The sequence below is a fragment of the Oryx dammah genome, unplaced genomic scaffold, assembly GCF_014754425.2.
Source record: "Oryx dammah isolate SB20612 unplaced genomic scaffold, SCBI_Odam_1.1 HiC_scaffold_1, whole genome shotgun sequence".
In the NCBI taxonomy this organism is placed as follows: Eukaryota; Metazoa; Chordata; class Mammalia; order Artiodactyla; family Bovidae; genus Oryx; species Oryx dammah.
In genome coordinates, this window is record NW_024070185.1 from 85,007,573 (window position 1) to 85,026,128 (window position 18,556).

At 38.7% G+C, this 18,556-nt stretch overlaps 1 protein-coding gene across 2 annotated transcripts in view; it reads left to right on the forward strand.

The window, feature by feature from the left end:
• Positions 1-18,556, forward strand: part of AUH (AU RNA binding methylglutaconyl-CoA hydratase) — a 192,829-nt gene that overhangs the window by 52,977 nt on the left and 121,296 nt on the right. For both annotated transcript variants that reach the window (XM_040245966.1, XM_040245973.1), the window contains exon 4: positions 7,194-7,280. In XM_040245966.1, the coding sequence (XP_040101900.1) occupies positions 7,194-7,280 (87 nt within the window). The remainder of the gene's footprint in view (positions 1-7,193; positions 7,281-18,556) is intronic.

Here is an 18,556-nt window from a genome sequence, read left to right on the forward strand (position 1 = left end):
TTGGTACCATATTGAATCTATTAATTTGGAGAGAATTTACATCTTTTAGTACGGAGTCTTCTAATACATGATGAATACAATATATTCCTCCGTTTATTTTATTGTTGTTGCGCCACTAGGTCATGTCTGACTCTTTTGCGACCCCATGGACTGAAGCCCACCAGGTCCCTCTGTCCATGGGATTTCCCAGGCAAGAATACTGGAGTGGGTTTACATTTCCTTCTCCAGGGAATCTTCCTGAGCCAGGGATCAAACCTGGGTCTCTTTATTGGCAAGTGGATTCTTTACCACTTAGCCACCAGAGAAGCCCCTCCATATATTTAGGACTTATATAATTTAGACTTTGTAAGTTTTTTTTTTTTTAACCAGTTATATATTTTGGTTATGTGAGATCTTACTTGTGCCATGCACTTCTCTTAGTTGTGGCGAGTGGACTCCAAGGTGTATGTGCTCTGTAGTTTACAACGTACGTCTCTAGTTGAGGTGCCTAGCCCTTAGCTGGCCCACAGCATGTGGGATCCTAGGTCCCCAGCCTGGGATTGAACCCACGTCCCCAGCATTGGAAGGTAGATTCTTAACCAGGGGACCATCAGGGAAGTCTTTTTGTATGTTTTTGTGTCAAGATTTTATGCATCTTTTATTATATTTATTCCTTGGCTCTTTGATTTTTGAATGTTAATGTAGATGATATCTTTTAAAAATTTTCTTTTTCTAGTATATAGAAAGACAGTTGATTTCTGTATATTGAACCTGTATCCAGCTTATTTTTATGATTTATAAATTCTTTTGAGTATTCTTCATGTATAATTAACTCATCTGCTAATAATGATAGTTTTATTTTTTTTCTTATGATCTTTGTAATTAAAATTTTTCTTATTACACAGACTAATACACCTATTTACATTTGTAGAAATGATAAAGAATACATTGCCTCATTCTTGATAATTGGGAGGAAGTATTTGATCATTAAAGGTGATGTTGCTTATAGGTATTTTGTATTTACTCTTTAACAAATGAAAAAAGATTCTTTTGTTCTTAGTTTGCTATGAATTCTTAATTAATAATGAGTGTGTTGATTACAGAGGACAACAAAAGCATAATAAAAGAGAAATATTGATAAATTGGATTTCATTAAAATTGAAAACTCAAGAATTATTGAAAGATAAGCCACAGATAGAAAATATTTCCAAATGATTTTTCTGAAAAAGGACTTTTATTTAAGATATAACTCTTACAACTGATTAAGAATCAAATAAATTGCACAGCAAAAGATTTGAATAGACATTTCAATCAACTGTGTGAATGGCTGTTAAGCTTCTTGAAAAGGTACTAATAACCTCATTGTTGTTGTTCAGTTCCTAAGTACTGTTCATCTTGTGACCCCATGGAGTGCAGCACACCAGGCTTCCCAGTCCTTCACTATTGCCCAGAGTTTGTTCAAGCTCATGTCCATTGAGATGGTGATGACATTCAACCATCTCATCCTCTGTCTTTCCCTTTTTCTCCTGCCCTCAGTCTTTCCCAGCATGAGTCTTTTCAAAAAAAAAAAAGTCTTTTCCAGTGAGTCAACTCTTCATATCAGTATTGGAACTTCATCTTCAGCATCTGTCCTTCCAGTGAATACTCAGAGTTGATTTCCTTTTAGGATTAACTGGTTTGATCTCCTTGCTGTTCAGGGAACTCTCAATCTCCTCCAGCACCATAGTTCAAAAGCATAAATTCTTCAGTGCTCAGCCTTTTATGGTCCAGCTCTCACATCCGTACATGACTACTAGAAAAACCAATAGCTTTAACTATATGAACCTTTATAGCAAAGTAATGTCTCTGCTTTTTAATATGCTGTCTAAGTTTGTCATATTTGTCATTAAATAAAAATTAGTCACCCATTTCTGTCCGACTCTTTGGAACCCCATGGACTGTAGTTTGCTAGGCTTCTCTGTCCATGGAATTCTCCAGATAATAATACTGGAGTGGGTAACCTTTCTCTTCTCCAGTGGATCTTCCTGACCCAGGGATTGAACCCCGTCTCCCACATTGCAGGCAGATTCTTTACCATCTGAGCTACCAGGGAAGCCACATTGATCATTCAGGAAATGCAAATTTAAAACCGTAATAAATACATCATGTCACTAAAATGGCTATGATGGAAAGGCAGACTAGTGTTCTTGTAGGACAACAGAGACCCCTATGCATTGCTAAGAACGTAAAGTGCTGCAGCCGCTGTGGAAAGCAGTGGCAGGTTTTTTCTTTTTTTTTCGTCCCTGTTTAAATTAAATAGAAATTTACAATATAGCTCAGCAGTTCCACTCTACCCAAGTGAGTCTTTGGGTAAAAGTGAAAAAGTTACTGTACACAGACTTGAATGCAGATGTGTTCATGGTAACATTTTTCATAATAGCCAAAGAGTAGAAATAGTGCAGATGTCCATCAGTGAATGAATGGATAATCAAAATATCTGTCTCTACAATGAATTCTATTTGGTAATAAAAAGACAAAAGACACTGATTCATCTTTATATCATGGATGAACCTGAAAAACACTATGTGATATGAAAGAAAGAAGTGGAAGACTATATATTGTATGGGTTTTATTTATATGAAATGTCCAGAGAATGCAAAGTTATAGGAAAATATATTAGTTTGGGACTAGAGGTGAGAACAGGGAGTGACTGTATATGAGTATGAGGAATCATTTTTGTGATAATGGAAATATTCTAAAACTAGGTTGTGATAGTTATCAGTTCAGTTCAGTTCAGTCACTCAGTTGTGTCCGACTCTTGCCACCCCATGAATCGCAGCACGCCAGGCCTCCCTGTCCATCACCAACTCCTGGAGTTCACTCAAACTCACATCCATCGAGTCAGTGATGCCATCCAGCTATCTCATCCTCTGTTGTCCCCTTCTCCTCCTGCCCCCAATCCCTCCCAGCATCAGAGTCTTTTCCAGTGAGTCAACTCTTCGCATGAGGTGGCCAAAGTACCGGAGTTTCAGCTTTAGCATCATTCCTTCCAAAGAACAACCAGGACTGATCTCCTTTAGAATGGCTGGTTGGATCTCCTTGCAGTCCAAGGGACTCTCAAGAGTCTTCTCCAACACCACAGTTCAAAAGCATCAATTCTTCGGCGCTCAGCTTTCTTCACAGTCCAACTCTCACATCCATACATGACCACTGGAAAAACCATAGCCTTGACTAGACGGAGCTTTATTGGCAAAGTAATGTCTCTGCTTTTGAATATGCTATCTAGGTGGGTCATAACTTTCCTTCCAAGGAGTAAGTGTCTTTTAATTTCATGGCTGCAGTCATCATCTGCAGTGATTTGGGAGCCCCTCAAAATAGTCTGACACTGTTTCCACTGTTTCCCCATCTATTTGCCATGAAGTGATGGGACCAGATGCCATGATCTTAGTTTTCTGAATGTTGTTGTACAACTCTCTAAATTTACTAAAAAATACTGAATTGTATATTTTAAATGACTTAATTTTAAGTAAATTATGACATCAATGAAGGTGTTAAGGAATGAGTGTTGAATTCTGTCAGCTAATTTTCTACTCAAAAGTTATATGATTTTCATCTTTCTTAATTTCTTAAATTAAAAATTCTAATATTAAACCAGTCTTAAATCTTGGCCTGAGTATAAATTGGTCTTAATACATGTATGTTACTAGTAGGTATGATATACTGCTATTTTGTTTATGATTTTGAGACCTTATGAGAAAAATTGGTCTCTCATTGTTTTTCTTATGATGTTCTTGTCAAGTTTTTGTTTTACTGTTCTTCATATAATCATTTAAGATTGATGGTAAATGTTTTTCATTATGTTTTTGGAATAATTTACTTTTATAGCCATATGGGCATGCAGTTTTCTCTGTAGGAAAGTTTTTACATCATTTTCAGATTTTCTATTTCTTTGTCAATTTTACTAAGTTGTGTTTTCCTAGGAATTTGTTCATTTCATGTCAGTTTTCAAATTCATGGAGTCAGCATTGTTAATAGTTTTATTGTCTGTGAAGTCCTTAGTATTACTGTCCTTTTCATTCTCAATTGAGACTGTGCCTTCTCTGATTATCTGTGATCCATCTTGCTAAAAGGTCTGTTATTTATTTTCTTTTTTTTTTTCTACTAAATTTTTTTGCTCCAGTGTTTGCTATTTCTTTTCTCCTGGTTTGGGATATTTTTTCCTGTTTTTTATTTTTTGATAGGAATATTTGACTGCTTTATCAGTTATTGTGAAAGGTCTATTAAAGTCCACTGTAGTTGTAGGTGTGACAGTTTTTTCATTTTGGTTCTGTGAATTTTTGCTTTATTTGGGGGCTGTCTTTTTATGTATGCCATTTTAGAATTTCTACGTCTTTTGTGATGGATCATGTTTCTTATTATAAAATAACCCTCTCATTGAGCAATATTTCTTGCCTTACTTCTCTTGTCAGAGATGAAGATAACTTTACAAGTTCTCTTTTGGTTAGTGTTTGCATTTTTTTACACTTTTACTTTAGCCAGTCAGTGCCCTTATGTTTTAAGAATATCTCTTATAAGCAGTATAAAATAAGTTTTAAAACTCTACTCTCATAGTCTGCCTGAAGTGAATTCCCTTTAGTGCTTCTTTTAGCTTGGGCCTGATGGTGTGTTTGAGGATGTGTCTGTGAGTTGGCCTGTAAAATGTTTTTATTCACCATCATTTTGAAGGATAAGTTTGATTAGATTAGAATTCTAGCTTGGCAGTTAGTTTCTTTCCCCACTTTAAAGACATTCATTTTCTGTCTCACACAGTTGTGTGGATAAAGCTGCCTTCCATAATCAGACACGTCTTCTATACTTCTCTGCTGGGTCTAGTGTGCAGGTAAATGGGCTACATATGTTAAGAGGAAACCTTGATTCCCTTTAGTTCCCGTCATGGTTTCTAGCAGCTTTGTCTTTTTAACCTGAGAGTGGTTTTCAGGCACGCTGCATGGTCACAGGGTCAGAATGTGGTAAGACCCCCAGTCGGAGCTCTAGTTATGGTGTTAGAGGGTACCCTCGTGGTGCCCTGGGGTCCGAGGACATGATTGGTTCCGTGATTGAGTCATGAGGGCTCCTTCAGGATGACTTCCTCAGAGTCCCTGTCTGTCCCATCTGCTTTCACTTCATGGCTTTGGCTCCTCTCCTGTCTAGTCCCTTCCCTCATATCATACTTCATGTAGCTACTTATTAGCCAATATGTGTTACCTAACATGCACTGGGCAGCATTTTATGTTCTCAATTTAAAATTGTATTCTTCATGTTAAATGATAGTGAATCGAACCATTATTTCTTTAACAAATATATCCTACTAGTTTAGAATTCCTTTGGCACTACTAACATTTTTCTTTGATGCTAAATTTTAATTCTTCATGGGAAAAATTAACTATGAAGACATATATCAGACATCCAAAAAATAAGACTACCATATTAGTCTTTATTTAGTTGCTAAGTCATGTCCAACTCTTGTGACTTCATGAACTGTAGCCCGCCACGCTCCTCTGTCCACGGGATTTTCCAGGCAAGAATCCTGGAGTGGGTTGCCATTTCCATCTTCAGGGGATCTTCCGGACCCAGGAATTGAACCCAGGTCTCTTGCATTGCAGACGGATTCTTTACCAACTGAGCTATAAGGGAAGCCCCACCATATTGAGTTCCCACCACTTAATGTAAGCTGGAAGTCACTTCAGTTGTGTCTGACCCTGTGCGACCCCATGTCAGTCCACTAGGCTCCTCTGTCCCTGGGATTCTCCAGGCAAGAATATTGAAGTGGGTTGCCATTTCCTTCTCCAGTGCATGAAAGTGAAAAGTGAAAGTGAAGTCGCTCACTCGTGCCCGACTCTTAGCGACCCCATGGACTGCAGCCTACCAGGCTCCTCCGTCCATGGGATTTTCCAGGCAGGACTACCGTGTGTAAAATAGCCAGCTGGTGAGAAGCTGCCATGTAACACAGGGAGCTTAGCCTGGGGCTCTGTGATAACCGAGAGGGGTAGGATGGGAGAGGTGCGAGGGATGAGGGATGGGGGGATGGGAGGGAGGCCCCAGAAGGAGGGGATATCGGTTCTAGGATGTGGGTTTTTTCAACTGCAGTTCTCAGTTCCACAGGAAGTGTATGGGCTCAGAATGTCTCAGCTTCAGCTGCTACTTGCTTGTTGCACTAGTCCTGATCAACTCATAATTGGCTTGTACGAGTAGGTAGCTGAGTAGGTACCTTCTATGCTGTAATTTTACTTTGTTTTTTATTTGTCTGTTTATTCAAATGAGGACCTACCTTTTCTCAGAGGGTTTAATTTTACTAAAAAGAATGTCTTTGTTGAGCCACAAAGGAACGATCCCTTGAAAATGAAGGGAAAGTTGCTCAGTCGTGTCTGACTCTTTGTGACCCCATGGACTCTATAGTCCATGGAATTCTCCAGGCCAGAATACTGGAGTGGGTAGCCTATCCCTCTCCAGCGGATCTTCCCGACCCAGGAATCGAACCGGGGTCTTCTGCATTGCAGGTGGATTCTTTGCCAACTGAGGTATGAGAGAAGCCCCAAATGATCCCTTAAGGAAGTAATTATGTTTATTAACTGTTTCCAAGTTACGATTCTATGGTAAACTCATAATTATGAAATTGTAGGTTTGTATATATTTTCAAGTCAGTGATTCTCAGATGTGATCTGCAGTCACCAAGTCAGGCATCCATAAAATAACAGTGATTTTCATAGCAGTAAAGTGTGATTTGCACGTTTCATTGGGGTGGCATTTGCACTGATGGGGCAGAAGCAGGGGTGGATAGAACTGCCAGCATCTTGTCAGGAACCAAGAAAGTGGCATCAATCTGTAGTCATTTATGCTGACATGAATGGATTTATTTGTGTTCAGTGGATAAATAATTTAAAATTTTAATTGGGTTCATTTTCTAATAGAATACTATGGATAGATACATGTATAATCTTAACAGTACCTCTTCCTCTAAGAGTATAAAGGGGTCCTGACATGAGAGTTTGAGAAGCATTCCTTTCAGTGCTTGGTAGATGTATAGACAAGCAAGTATTTTGTTCAGTCTGATGCTGATGAAGAAATGCTTAGAGAATATGATTCCTTTGATAGATAAATCCAGTCTGTCTTCAAGTTTTATGTGAATCTTATGTAATGTTCAATTCATTGCCTTAAAATTTTAACTAGGTTATATTTGTAAATAAAATACTTTGCAGGTGCTGATCTTAAGGAAAGAGCCAAAATGAGTTCCAGTGAAGTTGGTCCTTTTGTCTCCAAAATAAGAGCAATGATTAATGAAATTGGTAAGTACAATTAAATTGTCCTTTTAACATGGTTAAAGTGACCTTAAATATCGGATTTTAAAAGTTGCACACTGTTTTTAAGTATTATGAAGTGAAAGTAGCTCAGTCTTGTCCGACTGTTTGCGACCCCATGGACTATATAGTTCATGGAATTCTCTAGGCCAGAATACTGGAGTGGGTAGCCTTTCCCTTCTCCAGGGGAATCTTCCCATTTTTATGTATAAACTTTGGCTAAAATATTTACATAATTAGATAATCATGGTGTATAGCTGGTTGTAAAACAGAATGTATGTTTTATGTTTAATTTGAAAAATTGTGAAAAATATTTTGTTATTAAACCTGCCTTATATTTATGAAGATGTTACTTGTGGAGGTAATTATTAGAAAACAAAGAGTAATTTGGCATAAGCGTTTGACGTAAGTAAATTTCTTAAATAATTGCATTCACAGACATACAGATTTGGATTTATTTTTTGCATAAGTGGGATTATACTGTTTCTTTAGAATTACAGTCTTCTTTGTAAGGTTTATATTTTAGTACATATAAATTTGCTTTTATTATTAATACCTTTTAATACATCACTGCATAGTAATCCATGGTCTTACCCAGAATTTAAATTATTTCTTCATTAATGAAGAAATGTTGATGTTTTTGTTGTTTTGGCTGTTTTGTTTTCATGTTGTTTTAAACTGCTTTTGTTTTTTATAATAAAATAGTGATTCCTTTGTATAAATTCTTTTAGAACATTAGTGTATATAAGATAGATTTCTAAATATGATATTGCAGTTCTAAGTGTCATGTGTTCATTTTACATTTTAATAAATGCTACCAGATTATATTGCAAAAAGATTACAATAATTTATATTCCATCAATTATATGACAGTACCTGTTTCTTCATGTTCTTGCAGCATCTAATGTTGCTATGTTTTCAGTTTGCCAAAGTTAAAGAAGAAATAGATCTTAACATTTTAATTTGCACTTTCCCAGATGCTAGTGTAATGTTATATCTTTTCAAGTTAAACTTGCCTTTCTGCTTCTGTAGATTGCCTTTTCACATTCTTCATCTCCTTTTCTATAGCATCATTTAATAACTATTTACTTAAAAGTCAGTTTTGTATTGATCTTTTGTTGTTAAATGTATTACAGGTATTGTCTCTTAATATCCCACCCTAATTCAATTCCAGGAGCTTTATATATCTAGAGAGTAGTAAGTTCTCTTCATTGTTTTTTTTTTTTTCTTAAACTGAAGATTTCTTTGCTAATCCTCACACCTCAGTTCTTCCAAATGAATTTAGGATTGTTAATTTTAAAGGGAAGAGGAAAAATAGTCTCATGAGCCTGTGATTGGAATTTCTGTAAATATTGTTTGTAAAGAATTAACATTTTTATGATACAGAATCTTTCCATTCATCATGTGCATGTCTCTCATTTTATGGGGGGATCATTCATGTTTTGATGTTCTTTAAGAAAGTTTTCTTCACATTGGCTTCAGTCTTGTATCTTTTTCCCCTCTCAGATTTATCCTTATTTTATAGCACTTATTCCTTTGAATGGAATCTTTTCCTGATACTTTTTCCCCTCTCAGATTTATCCTTATTTTATAGCACTTATTCCTTTGAATGGAATCTTTTCCTGATATTTCTGTTGAAGTCTGGTTATTGTTGTAGGTCTGTAGGGAATTTGTTAAATTTTATGTGCTTGTTTTGTATCATGCTGGCTTATTACTTGTATTAGTTATTGTTATTTTTCAATTTTCTTGTGTTTTCCAGAAAGCAGAAAAGTTCCTTATATATAAATAATGCTGTTTTTTATCTTTTCCTTTTCCAACATTTTAATCTTAACATTTTTCATACATTTTCCCATTGGCTAAGGCTTTTGGTGCAATATTCAGTTGTTGAAGTGATCATCTTCATCCCTTTATTTGAGTATGAGGAATGCATTTAATATTTTGCCAGTAGTTATCAAGTTCAGGGAGTTTTCTTATATTTCAGCTTGTTCTGGAGTTTATTACTCTTCTAGTCAAGAATAAGGGTTAAAATTTGTCGACTGCCTTTTTGGTATGTGTCAAGATGGTATCTATTAGAACTTGTCTCCGGTTTGATTATACTAAATTGTATTACTGATGCTACACTGGCCTTGTGTTACCAGAATAAATACTGCCTGGTCATTGTGGTTAGTGGTTATGGTGGTTTTCAATATATACCACTGGGTTTAATTTTATATGTTTTGATATAAGCATAAATCAGATGGGATCTTCTAATTATGTGTTTTGTGTTAAAGTGAGAAGTTTTTCATCTTTTTCTGTGCTATCCAGGGAAATCTTCTGTTACTTGAAAGAGTAGTAGAATTTGACCATGTGACATCTTTGGGGTTTTGTTATTGTTGTTTACCTTTTGTTTTTAGAGCTAAGTTTTAAAATGTGTATGTTTTGATTTCTAAAATAGTTCTTGTCGTCTTCCTTCCTTTTGTTTATCCCTTGCCAGTTTTATTAGAGGCTCTCCTCTGCTTCTCTTTCCACACAACTACGTGGTCAGATAGATGTCTTTTGAGGCAGAGCATGGATTTATTTTCCATTGTGGTCAGGGAACTTGATCTTGGAAGTAAAAGTTTATGCTGTCTGTAACTTTATATATATGCTAGGACGAATTGTAAAGACTGGTTCAGTTGTAAACATTACCTTGATGTTTCTTCTCAGCCTCTTTCTATTTGATTGAATCTGAAATTGGAATTTTCTGGGACTTCTTAAATGAAGAACTGTTCCTTTTTAGTGGTGCTCTTTTCTTTTCAGTGGTTGTAGTGGTAGCATTTCTGTTCTGGATCCTGATCCAGTATACTTGTTTCCCTTCCATGGGTTCCCTAACTTGGGAGAGATACTTTTCACTGTCATATTACAATGGGCATAAATTTTTTAAGATGTCTATTTTTGGTGACTTAATGAGATTTTGAGGGGCAAGTAAAAACTGTCTTGGTCAAATCTCTTTGTTTAAACCACGGGCTAGCAAACTTTTTCTTAAAAGGACTGACAGATATTTTAGGCTTTGTGGGGCTGTTATGGTCCATGTTGCAGCAACTCAATTTTTTTTCTTTTAAAGACCATTTTTCAGGAGCAGTTTTAGGTTCATGTCAAAGTGGAGGGTGGGTAAAGAGATTTCTCATATATCGTCAGCCCTCAGTATGCATAACCTTTTCCCCATTATTAATATTTCACACCAGAGTGGCACATTGGTTATAACTGATGAACCTACATTGATATATCATAATTATCCAAGTCCATATGTTTACATTAGGGTTCATTATTAGTGTTTTACATTCCATGGGTTTGAACAAATGTAAAATGACATGTATTCATCATTATAGTGTTATGCAGAGTGTTTTCACTGCCCTAAAAACCTTCTGTGCTTGTTCTGTCCATCCCTTCTGCTGTGTCTGGCAACCACGTTTTACTGTCTTCATAGTTTTGCATTTCCAGAGTATCAGATACTTGGAATCATATAATATGTAGCTTTTTCAGATTGGCTTCTTTTCACTAAGTAATACGCATTGACATTTTCTCCAGGTTGTTTCATGCCTTGTGAGCTCTTTTTATTGCAGAATAATATTCCATTGTAAAGATGTATCACAGTTTGTTTATCCATATACCTACTGAAGGACATCTTGGTTGCTTCCAAGTGTTGGCAGTTATGAATAAAGATGCTGTACACATCTGTGTACAGATTTTTGAATAACCGTGTTTTCAGTTCCTTTGTGTAACTACCAAGGAACATGATTGCTAGATTGTGCCGTTAAGAGTCTGTTTAGTTAAGAATTTACCAAACTGTCTTCCAAAGTGGCTGTACCATTTTATCTTCCCACTGGCAGTGAATGAGTTTCTGTTGCTTTATATCCATGCCAGCATTTGGTGTTGTCAGTACTCCAGGTTGTGGCTATTCTGATAGGTGTGTAGTGGTATCTGTTTATTGATTTAATTTGCATTTCTATGATGATGTATGATGTGTCTTTTCATAGGCTTGTTTACTATCTTTATGTCTTCTTTGGTGCTGCTGCTGCTGCTAAGTCGCTTTAGTCGTGTCCAACTCTGTGCGACCCATAAGACGGCAGCCCACCGGGCTCCCCCATCCCTGGGATTTTCCAGGCAAGAACGCTGGAGTGGGTTGCCATTTCCTTTGCCACTGCATGAAAATGAAAAGTGAAAGTGAAGTTGCTCAGTTGTGTCCGACTCTGCAGCCTACCAGGCTCCTTCATCCATGGGATTTTCCAGGCAAGAGTACTGGAGTGGGTTGCCATTGCCTTCTCCCTTCTTTGGTGAGGTGTTTGTTAAGGTTTTTGGCTCAGTTTTTAACTGAATTGCGTTTCTTATTGTTGAGCTTTGAATTTTTCGTATATTTTAGATAACATTCCTTTATCAGATGTGTTGTTTGCAAATACTTTGTCTCAGTCTGTGGATTGTCTTATTCTCTTGGCTTTATCTTTGATGGTGTACTGTGAGGGCTTCCCAGGTGGTACTCATCGTAAAGAACCTGCTTGCCAATGAAACGTAAGAGATGGGAGCCCTGGGTCAGGAAGATCCCCTAGAGGAAGTTATGGCAACCTACTCCAGTATTCTTGCCTGGAGAATCCTATGGACAAAGGAGCCTGGCAGGCTACATACAGTCCATAGAGTCGCAAAGAGTCGGACACATCTGAAGCAACTTAGCACAAAACAGCACACTCTAGCTTATCACCCACCAGCCTGTCATGGCTAGTACTAGGGTACTTCAGGCGAAGCAACCAACTAGGCTGGGATACAGCCTCACCCACCAGCTTCGAAGTCGCTAGTTGTGTGCAACTCTTTTGCGACTCCATGCCAGCTGCTTCAAGACTTCTTGAGCCCACAACTACTCTGGGACCTGACTCTGTCCTCCAGAGGGTCTGGGACCAAGCCCTGCACACTAGTAAGCTGGCGATAGATGCCCACCTAAGGGCCCTGCAGTCAGAGACTTAAGGTCCTGACTCTGCCTATCAGTTGGCTGGCACTAGCCTTAGACCAACCTCAGCAACCATTGGGCAGGCACCAGCTTCACGTCACCTTCGGCCCCAGCCCTGCCCACCAAGTTGATACACCAACTCCAGGACCTCCAGGGCCTCCAGGGCCAAAGACTCTAGGATCTGGCTTTGCCCACCCAGGGACTGGTATTAACCTCAGACCAGCTTTACCAGCTTGTTCACAGGACCTGCCCTGGTGCAAGCCGACACTAGCTCTAAGACGTTTTGGACCCCTCAGCAGGCCTACCCAGGATTCAGCCCTACACACCAACAGGACAGCAATAGCTTTGGGACACCCTGGGCCCTGCAACCAGCTATGTCAAGAACTGGCTCTGCCTACCAGCTGATTTACATTAGATCCAGGAACCCCAGCTCTGCAGTCACCCGCCCCACAACCTGGCTCTGCTCACCAGTGATCCATTACTAGCCTTGGGACCCCCTAGGGATCCACAGCCAGCCAGCCACCTTGTGACCCAACCCTGCCTAGCATCAACCAGCAGCAGTAAGGACCTGGCAAACAGCTGACTTGGAGCCAGCTATGCCTGCCAGACTGTTCACAGTAGTCAGCTTGCTGTAACAGCAGTACCCATGCAGCCCCCATGAGGGGCATACCTTGAGCATACAGTTCTGGTGGCTGTATGTCACTCCAACACACTGTTGGAGTGTGTTGCTGGAACACATAGGATGTCTCCTACTAAAGAGCGGTTCTCCAAGGTTGGGGAATGTAACCAAACTACCAAATACATAGCAGTAGAAATGGCAAATTAGTCAGAAAGAGGCCACAGAGGGTACATGTTCTAAATGAAGGAACAAGATAAAACTCCATAAGGACTAAATGAAGTAGAGGTAAGCAATTTACCAGATAAGAAGTTCGAGGTAATTGATCCTAAAAATGTTCAAAGAAATCAGGAAAAGATTGGATGTATAGATTGAGAATATAGAAGTTTTTAACAAAGAGTTCTAAAATATGAAATGACCAAACAGAGCTTAAGAATGCAGTAACTGAAAGGAAAAAAAAAATGCTAGAAGGGATCAACAGTAGATTAGACCATAGAGAGGAACAAGTTAGCTGGAAAAACGGAGTAGTGGAAATCAATGAAACGGAACAGAAAAAGAATAAAAAGAAATGAGGACAGTTTAAGAGACTTGTAGGGCACCAAGCATCTGAACATTTGCATTTTAGGAGTCCCAGAAGGAGAAGAGAGAAAAGGGAATAGAATGTATTTGAAGATACAATAGCTAACTACCCTGACCTGGGAAAGGACCAGGAAGACCAGAGAGCCCCCAACAAGATCAACCCAAAAAAGATCACACCAAGATACATTGTATAATTAAAATGGCAAAAACTAACCATAAAGAGAGACTATTAAAAGCAGCAAGGAAGAGTAGCAAGTTACCTAAAAGGGAACTCCCTTAAGGTTATCAGCTGACTTTTTAGCAGAAACCCTGCAGAGCAGAAGGTTGTGGCTTGATACACTTAAATTGATGCAAGGGAAAAACCTATAACCTAATATACTCTACCCACAGGCTTTCATTCAGATTTGATGTAGAGATCAAAACTTTTACAGACAAGAAAAGCTTACAGCACTAGCAAACCAACTTTATACAGAGTAGTGGAGGGGTTTTTCAAAGAGAAAAAGAAAAGGCCAAGTTTTTATCATGATGGATGATGAGATTAAGAAAAAAATAAATCTGGAGAAACAGTGATATATTTGAGAAGGGGAAAAATTGCAACCTGGAATGATTTTCACTGCAGTAGTAAACATTTCAGGCATGATACAATTTTAGTAATATTGACAGGTAAAAGAATGTTAGAGAACTCAAGATAATTAAGTTTTAAGAATGTCATCTGATCTGTATTTCAGAATTCCCAGCCCCTTTGCTCAATTCTCTGCAGCCACTATCCAAAGGGCAGTCGTTCAATTATCTGTCAGGGTTCATCCTAGAAAAAAACTGGGAAAAATGAAAGAGGGTTTTGTTCAGTACTGTCTCTTTTTTTCAGGTAGATTAGTAAGGGAAAGGGGTGGCTGATTTAGCATTCTCTGGGATTCTAATATCCCCTTGATCCTGGAGACAGTATTAGTTGATTTTGGAATTTACCTAATAAGATAGCAAATTTTCTTTTTAAAAACAGACCAGCTCAGGAGGCCTGTATATTCATTGATCCATGAACATTGTTACTCCAGGGAGCCTCCTTAGATCCTTGTTAAATTTCCATGTATGACTCCCTGTCCTTCTCTTAAGTCAGCTCTGATCATCCCTCCTTGAATCTTAGTCAGTTGGATAGTCCACTTACTTATCCCAAGTATAATAAACACACCTCAAAAAATAAATAAAAAGGCTACAACTAGAAATATGAAAATTATGAAAGAAAAAAATATTATTGGTAAAGGCAAATATATAGTAAAGGTAGTAAATCAACCACATATAAAAGTAGTATGAAAGTTAAGAAATGAAAGTAGTAAAATCACCTATATCTTTGATAAGTAGTAAAGGGATACATAAAATAATATAAAATATGATGTCAAAAACAGTGACATATTGGGGCAGGTAGAAATGCAGAGTTGTTAAAAGACATTTAAACTTAAGAGATCGTCAGCTTAAAATAATTACTCAAAACATACATATTGGTCTATTTAAACTGCATGGTAACTGCAAACCAAAAATGTAGTATTATAATAGATGCACACACAAAACAAGAAAGGAATCCAAATGTAACACCTAAGATGATAATCAAATCACAAGGGAATAGAGCAAAAGAAGAAAGGAACAAAAAACAACTTCACAAAAAGCCCAAACACAATTTTCAAAATAGCAATAATTCAGTAATTACTATCAGTAATTGGACTTCCCTGATAGCTTAGTTGGTAAAGAATCTGCCTGCAATGCAGGAGATGCTGGTTTGATTCCTGAGTTGGGAAATTCCGCTGGAGAAGGGATAGGCTACCCGCTCCAGTATTCTTGGGCTTCCCTTGTGGCTCAGCTGGTAAAGAATCTGCCTGCAATATGGCTGACCTGGGTTTGATCCTTGGGTTGGGAAGATCCCCAGAGAAGGGAAAGTCTACCCACTCCAGTATTCTGGCCTGGAGAATTCCATGGACTGTATATGTATAGTCCATGGGGTAGCAAAGAGTCAAGACTGAGTGACTTTCACTATTAGTAATCACTTTATATGTAAATGAACTGAAAGCTCTAGTCGAAAGATATAGTTGCTGAATGGATACAAACACAGCATGGATACACACACAGACTGAAAGTAAGAGGGTGGAAAAAGTTATTCCATGCAAGTGGAAATGAATGTCAGGATAGTTATATCAGACAACGTAGATTTTTACAACAAAGACTGTCACAGGAGACAAAGAAGGACATTACATAATCACCATGGGATCAATTGAGTATGCAGCCAGCATAGGCACATCTAGACACATAAAACAAATATTAACAGACTTAAAGGGAGAAATTGTAGTAACACAATAATAGTAGGGGATTTTAACACCCCACTTACATCAGTGAACAGATCATCCAGGCAGAAAATGAATAAGGAAATATTGGCCTCAATCGACACATTAGACCTGTGCTCTAAAGAGCAGAGTACACATTCTTTTTAGGTACACGTGGAACATTTCTTCAGGATAGGTCACATGCTGAGCCGCAAAACTAGCCCCAGTAACGTTAAAAAATTTGAGATCTTATCAAGCATCTTTTGCAACCACAACACTGTGAGATAGGCATCAGCCAAAAAACAATAAAATTACTATTTATTTGTATTATTAATCCCTCAAAAAAAAACCCCAAAAAACAAAATCCCAAACACATGGAGGCTAAAACCCACCCAAAGTTAGTAAAAGGAAAGAAATTATAAAGATCAGAGCAGAAATAAAGGAGATACTGAAAGGTTGTTGCCGAGCTGTGAAAGATGCCAGGATTCTTGGCATCTGGAGGAGAATTCAAGCTGGGGCCAGTGACGAGACTTGATCGCTCAGAGCTTTTGTATTTTAATAAAGTTCTATTAAAGTATAAAAGAGACAGAAAACTTCTGACATATAGATCAGAAGCCGGCAGAAAGAGTGCCCGCCTGCTAGTCTTTAGCTAGATGTTATATAGCTACTAGCAGTCGGCTAATTAGAGAAAGTCAGTTCAGTTGCTCAGTCCTATCCGACTCTTTGCGACCCCATGAATTGCAGCACGCCAGGCCTCCCTGTCCATCACCAACTTCTGGAATTCACTCAGATTCACGTCCATCGAGTCAGTGATGCCATCCGGCCATCTCATCCTGTCATCCCCTTCACCTCCTGCCCCCAATCCCTCCCAGCATCAGAGTCTTTTCCAATGAGTCAGCTCTTCGCATGAGGTGGCCAAAGTACTGGAGTTTCAGCTTTGGCATCATTCCTTCCAAAGAAATCCCAGGGCTGATCTCCTTCAAAATGGACTGGCTGGATCTCCTTGCAGTCCAAGGGACTCTCAAGAGTCTTCTCCAATACCACAGTTCAAAAGCATCAATTCTTTGGCGCTCAGCCTTCTTCACAGTCCAACTTTCACATCCATACATGACCACAAGAAGAACCATAGCCTTGACTAGACGGACCTTAGTCGGCAAAGAAATGTCTCTGCTTTTGAATATGCTATCTAGGTTGGTTATAACTTTTCTTCCAAGGAGTAAGTGTCTTTTAATTTCATGGCTGCAGGCACCATCTGCAGTGATTTTGGAGCCCCAAAATATAAAGTCTGACACGGTTTCCCCATCTATTTGCCATGAAGTGATGGGACCGGATGCCATGATCTTTGTTTTCTGAATGTTGAGCTTTAAGCCAGCTTTTTCACTCTCCTCTTCCACTTTCGTCAAGAGGCTTTTTAGTTCCTCTACACTTTCTGCCATAAGGGTGGTGTCATCTGTATATCTGAGGTTATTGAAAGGGAATGTCTCAAAACTCAGAGACTGGCACCAGGCCCCTCACATGCACTTTGAGATGACATTGGCAGCCGTGAAGAAATAACCCACGACCAAGGTAAGAGAAACCCAAGTAAGATGGTAGGTGTTGCAAGAGGGCATCAGAGGGCAGACACACTGAAAACATACTCACAGAAAACTAGTCAATCTAATCACACTAGGACCACAGCCTTGTCTAACTCAGTGAAACCAAGCCATGCCTGCAGGGCAACCCAAGACAGGCGGGTCATGGTGGAGAGAGCTGACAGAATGTGGTCCACTGGAGAAGGGAATGGCAAGCCACTTCAGTATTCTTGCCTTGAGAACTCCATGAACAGTATGAAAAGGCAAAATGATAGGATACCAAAAGAGGAACTCCCCAGGTCATTAGGTGCCCAATATGCTACTGGAGATCAGTGGAGCAATAAGTCCAGAAAGAATGAAGGGATGGAGCCAAAGCAAAAACAATACCCAGTTGTGGATGTGACTGGTGATAGAAGCAAGGTCCGATGCTGTAAAGAGCAGTATTGCATAGGAACCTGGAATGTCAGGTCCATGAATCAAGGCAAATTGGAAGTGGTCAAACAAGAGATGGCAAGGCTGAACGTCGACATTCTAGGAATCAGCGAACTAAAATGGACTGGAATGGGTGAATTTAACTCAGATGACCATTATATCTACTACTGTGGGCAGGAATCCCTCAGAAGAAATGGAGTAGCCATCATGGTCAACAAAAGAGTCCGAAATGCAGTACTTGGATGCAATCTCAAAAACGACAGAATGATCTCTGTTTGTCTTATCACAGTTATCCAAGTCTATGCCCCAGCCAGTAACACTGAAGAAGCTGAAGTTGAACGGTTTTATGAGGACCTACAAGACCTTTTAGAACTAACACCCAAAAAAGATGGCCTTTTCATTATAGGGGACTGGAATGCAAAAGTAGGAAGTCAAGAAACACCTGGAATAACAGGAAAATTTGGCCTTGGAATGTGGAATGAAGCAGGGCAAAGACTAATAGAGTTTTGCCAAGAAAATGCACTGGTCATAGCAAACACCTGCTTCCAACAACACAAGAGAAGATTCTACACATGGACATCACCAGGTGGTCAACACCAAAATCAGATTGATTCTATTCTTTGCAGCCAAAGATGGAGAAGCTCTATACAGTCAACAAAAACAAGACCAGGAGCTGACTGTGGCTCAGATCATGAACTCCTTATTTCCAAATTCAGACTCAAATTGAAGAAAGTAGGGAAAACCGCTAGACCATTCAGGTATGACCTAAATCAAATCCCTTATGATTATACAGTGGAGATGAGTAATAG